This window comes from Tupaia chinensis, unplaced genomic scaffold (assembly GCF_000334495.1).
Source record: "Tupaia chinensis unplaced genomic scaffold, TupChi_1.0 Scaffold000447_1, whole genome shotgun sequence".
NCBI classification, from domain to species: domain Eukaryota; kingdom Metazoa; phylum Chordata; class Mammalia; order Scandentia; family Tupaiidae; genus Tupaia; species Tupaia belangeri.
Window position 1 is genome coordinate 612,609 of NW_006159952.1, and position 5,167 is coordinate 617,775.

General features: G+C 38.9%; 1 protein-coding gene across 1 annotated transcript in view; it reads left to right on the plus strand.

Moving 5' to 3' along the window:
- Positions 1 to 5,167, plus strand: part of LOC102471583 (transient receptor potential cation channel subfamily M member 6) — a 207,034-nt gene that overhangs the window by 66,456 nt on the left and 135,411 nt on the right. The window contains exons 15-16 of the mRNA XM_006155328.2: positions 2,218 to 2,498; positions 4,647 to 4,875. Coding sequence (XP_006155390.1) covers positions 2,218 to 2,498; positions 4,647 to 4,875 — 510 coding nt within the window. The remainder of the gene's footprint in view (positions 1 to 2,217; positions 2,499 to 4,646; positions 4,876 to 5,167) is intronic.

Genomic DNA, 5,167 nt, shown 5'->3' on the forward strand with positions numbered 1-5,167 from the left:
AATTTCCACATAGAGAAGGAATGCAGATACATAATAGGGAACAAAAGCCTGTGTTCTCTAAGGTGTTAGGAAAATAGCAGTGTACGTAATGCAAAAATTATGGGGCGAATGAGTAGTTTTCAAGGAGATTAATTGCTAATCATGGATGAGAGACAGAGACAGCCACTAGGGATAGAACATGACATGTTATTTGGTTTTCATTAGTGTCTAGAAATAAAAAGTGGTCAACTACTATAATCATTTTTTGTTTGTTTGTTTTATTTTAAAAACAAAATAACAACATATGCCAGAGAGTGACCAGTTTTGCTGACAGCCTCGCCCAGCACCCCAGTCACTGGAGACGTTCCTCAGGAAGTAGAAATGAGTCTACAGAAAGCACGCTGCATTCCCAGTTTATTAGAACGGCCCAGCCTTACAAATTCAAGGTAGCACATACTCGTTTTTAGATTCGAAAATGAAATCGTCTTTGCAGACAGAGACTGTTTCTTTGTTTGAAGTTGGAGGAAGGGAAGAACCCACAGAGGACCTATTTACAAGTGCCATAAACAGATGGTGCAAGTCAAAAGCCTAACACAGCCGTCCTCCAGCCACAGCGAACCAAGGCCCAAGACGCTGGTGACAGAGGACTGTCAGGGCTTGCACTTCAGCCTCTCTTCCTCGTTCCTTCCCTGCTGTGTCCACGTGGTGACCCAGGCGGGCAGTCTAGGGGGTGGCACTAAATAAATGGAATCATCACCCCAACATCACACCCTTATCCTTCTCAGCACAAGGCCAGCTGGATGGCAAGGCTGCTTGCTTCTCCTTCACTTTTCTCTGCCTGGAGCTTTGTATCTTTTTCCCCATTTAAAGCTTTCCTGAAATTACTTTTGGCCTAGTATTATAGCTTGTCAACGATAATGTATTTGTGTGCATGTTGTGTGTGTGCACACACTTGTGCATGCAATGCTGTTATTCCCCTTGCCTGGACTTCCTCAGATCCGCTTTTCTCTGGGGATAAATGCTTTTGCTCCAGAGTGTCCATGTAAAGGGTTACCATGCTGGCTGAAAAAGGGTTGCCTTCTATAGCTCCTGGGATGAAAAGGCATTTTATAATACCACCTTTGGTGATATTGGTTGTAATTAATAGAGATGAATTCCATTTATTTAAAGAAATAGAGAATATGGATTACTTTTTTTTTTTTTTTGGCTCTGTCTCCTCAAATGAAAAAGAATAACTTTTGAATCCTAATTATTTGCCAAGCGTTATGCTGAGAGCCTGGTTGAATGTGTGGGAGGTGGGTGGGAAGGTGTAATGATGACTGAGAAATGGTTCCACCTTCCATAAAGTAATAACCGTAAACAGTATGATGAAAATGAAATAAAGATAGAGAAAGTTATACAGAAGAAAATGGGGAACTGGAGTTGTCATCTGAGATGAACTGCAAAGGGTGAGTTTACCAGATGGAGATTTTTTTTTCCATTATTACTTGTTATTGTTACTAGAGAAATAGAATTAGAATAAAGGAAGAGAAAACTTAAAACCAGTCCATTAGGATGCATGTTGTCAACACTAGTGGCGTTTTTCTAAGGGGATGATAATGACTCTATTTGCTTAGGTAAAGTTAAAAGGGTTTTGTTTGTTTGCTATTTTATAATTCTCATTTACCTAATATGCTTTTTCAACCAATTTCCAAGCATAAGTAAAAGTTACACTATAGTTACTGGGTGTGTTCTGAGGAGGTAATGATTTAAGTTGTGCTACATGAATTAATATATAGAAATGTAGCAAGACATAGATTACTATAACAAAATCTAAATTTTGGTTGCTACTTTATACAGTCCTATTATTATTTTCATCTCCGTTTATAGTAGTGATTTTTAAGAATATGTTGAGGAGGGCCCAGCAGGTGGCATAGTGGTTAAGGTGCTAGACTCCTACTTGGTCAACTGCAGTTCAAGTCCTGGACCTGGTGACTTGAAACTATGCCAGGCATGTGTGCATGTATATCCAAAATCCCAAGAGGAGAATGGAGGAGAAGGGACTGTTGCATGGCCATCCTCCTTGAGGGGTGATTTCTCACTTTTCTCACTGTCTCTTTCTGGTGAGTGCATGTGCCCTATTGCAAAAACCTTAAAAACAAAAACAAAAAACTTTTAGGATATCCACTGTTTTGCATTAAGTAAAACATCATGCATATTGAGTATGTGAAAACTCATTTATATTTTATTTTCCAACAGGAAAAGTCTGTAGTCCTTCATAAATCAAGGAAGAAGTCAAAAGAAGGAAAAAATGTGTCCGATGACCCTGAGTCTACTGGCTTCATTTACCCTTACAATGACCTGCTGGTTTGGGCTGTGCTAATGAAAAGGCAGAAGATGGCTATGTTCTTCTGGCAGCATGGAGAGGAGGCCACTGCGAAGGCCGTGATTGCCTCTATACTCTACCGAGCCATGGCCCGTGAAGCCAAGGAGAGCAACATGGTGGATGATGCCTCAGAAGAGCTGAAAAATTACTCAAAGTAGGAGTTCTTTCTTCACTTCATACTAAACTTTGACAGTTCTTAGACTGGCCAGACACTTGTACTCCCTCATCTTAGAGCTTGTAAGATAGGTAGACCTTTTGGGGCTGGCAGGTGGTGTGGTGGTTAAGGTTGTTGGACTCCCACATGGCCAACCATTTTAGAAAGAAAGAAGGGAAGGAAGGAAAGAAGGAAGGAAGGAAGGAAGGAAGGAAGGAAGGAAGGAAGGAAGGAAGGGATTTAAAAAAAAATGAAAATGAAAAAAAAAAAGATAAGTAGACCTTTCACCATGGACCCTCCTATCAATAGGATCTTTAAGTATCCTAAGGAGCTGTGTGGAATACAGGAAAGTGAGGTGGCTTTCAAATTAGGACTCTCGGATCCAGCCCAACAGTTTACTATTTGGGCAAGTCAGTAACTAGATTTTGGGGCTTTAGTTTCTTAACTATAAAGTGTTCAATTAATGATTTTGAAAGTCCCTCCCAAGTCTCAAACTCTGTGATGCTAAGTTAATTAAGGCTTATTGTTCATTTTAAGTAATCATCAGATAGGTGAACAAATTCATTGTATTAAAGGACTAAAGAGGAATGATACAAGGTAGAAAAGTAAGAAATGCTTTTTTTTTTAATTTCTGAAACATTATTGTGAGGAAAGAAGGGAAGCTATAGTTAATGGAAATCAATTTATAATTTTTTTTAGGTCTTTGCCAAAAGGCACATACATTCACTGGAGAGACAGACAGAGAGAGGGAAAGTCACCATTCCCAGTGGGGATGAGCCATACCTCAATCCCTTCTCCTCCATTCTCCTCTCAGGATTTTGGGCACACATGCACATGCACCTGGCGTGATTTTTCAAGTCTGAGTCCAGGGCTCAAACTGCATTTGTCTATGTGGGAATCCAGCCCCTTATCTATCACGGCATCTGCTGGCCCTTTAATTTATAATTTTGCTTTAGAAAATTCTAGCGAATGAGAGTATCTAATTTTCAGAGAAAATAACCTTCTGGAAAATCACCTGAGAGTGTCACCAGTCCTAGTTTCTTACTTAAATTATGTATGTATTTTGTAAAATCTTAAACAAAAGTCTCACAAATTTCTTTAGTTGCTAATTTAATTTTTAACACTATTCTGTTAAAAAAATTCTTTAGAGATTGGTCTTATAGTGTAGTGGTTAAGGGAGGCAGATCCCACAGGGCCAACTGTGGTTTGAATTTCACTTTTGGTGGCTTGAAAAATGAGCCATGTACACTGTAAAGTTATATGCAATCCAATGTAATATAAACAAGATTATGATGATAATAAAAAATAAATAACTTTTAAAAATGAGCCACACATGTATACGAGTGTGTCTAAAGTCTTTAAGGGATAAAAAGATGGAGGAAAAAGGATTTCTGTGTGACCAGCTTTATTAGGGACTTTCTCTCTCTCCCTTGCTTTTTCTATCTGCATACACCCTCTGGCAATTAAAAATAATCTTTAGTAGGTCTTATGGCACAGGGAGTCCCAAACAAAGCTCTATAGAGCTTGTTGCACAGCATGGAATTGCCTTTCCCCATGAATAATTCAGGTGTAAACCAAATTTAACCCTCTAGTAACAATGTCAACCCTCTAGTTACCTTTCTTCAGGAAGGAGAGAACAGGCTCTTTCATCAGTGGTAATCCCTTTAAAATAGCTTCTGCAAATAAAAAAAAATTAATTACTATTTCTATTTATTTGTTTGTTTGTTTGTTTGTTACTGCTATAGGGCAAGTGTACTCACTGGAGAGACAGAGTTGAGAGAGAGAAAGAAAGTGAATAAGCACCCTCCATCCCCTGGACTGATGACTATGCCACAATCTCTTCTCCTCCTTCTGACCTCTAGGGATTTTGCACTCACACACACATATGTGCCTGACATGTTTTTCAAGCCACTAGGTCTGGGACTCAAGCCTCAGAGTTTGCCATGTGGGATCCAGCTGCCTTAATCACCATGCCACCAGCTGGCCTAGCTTCTGCAAACTGAGATTGTTATGTTACTGTTCTCATGCTCTTTTTAAAAATAAAGTCTAGTTAATTGGTCTTCCCTGAATCTCTTGTTCATCCTTTCAGAATGTTTCTGGGGCTCTCATCTGCCTTTGTGTTCTCCATTCATTGCTGTGTCATTACAGACAGTTTGGTCAGCTTGCCCTGGATGTGCTAGAGAACGCATTCAAGCAGAATGAGAGAATGGCCATGAAATTGTTGACATATAAACTCAAGAACTGGAGTAATTCAACCTGTCTGAAGCTGGCTGTGTCTGGAGGATTGAGACCCTTTGTTTCACATACTTGTACCCAAATGCTGCTGACGGACATGTGGATGGGACGCTTGAAAATGAGGAAAAACTCTTGGTTAAAGGTAAGTCTGTTTGCTTATGGAGTCTTAATGCTAGTGTAATGTGAAGGTCTGTACTCTTATTTATTTTTTTAATTTATTTTATTAGCACATAGTAGTGCATATTTACACTATTACATTTGTGGTATAGTGTGATTTTTCTGTACAAGAATCTAATATGTAGTGAAATCAGGTAATTAGTAAACCATCGTCTCAAGGATTTATCATTATTTTGCATGACCTGTACTCTTATTTTATTTTATTTAAAATTTTTTTTTTTTTTTGGAGAGGTTTTTTCACTATAGGGAGCCCGCGC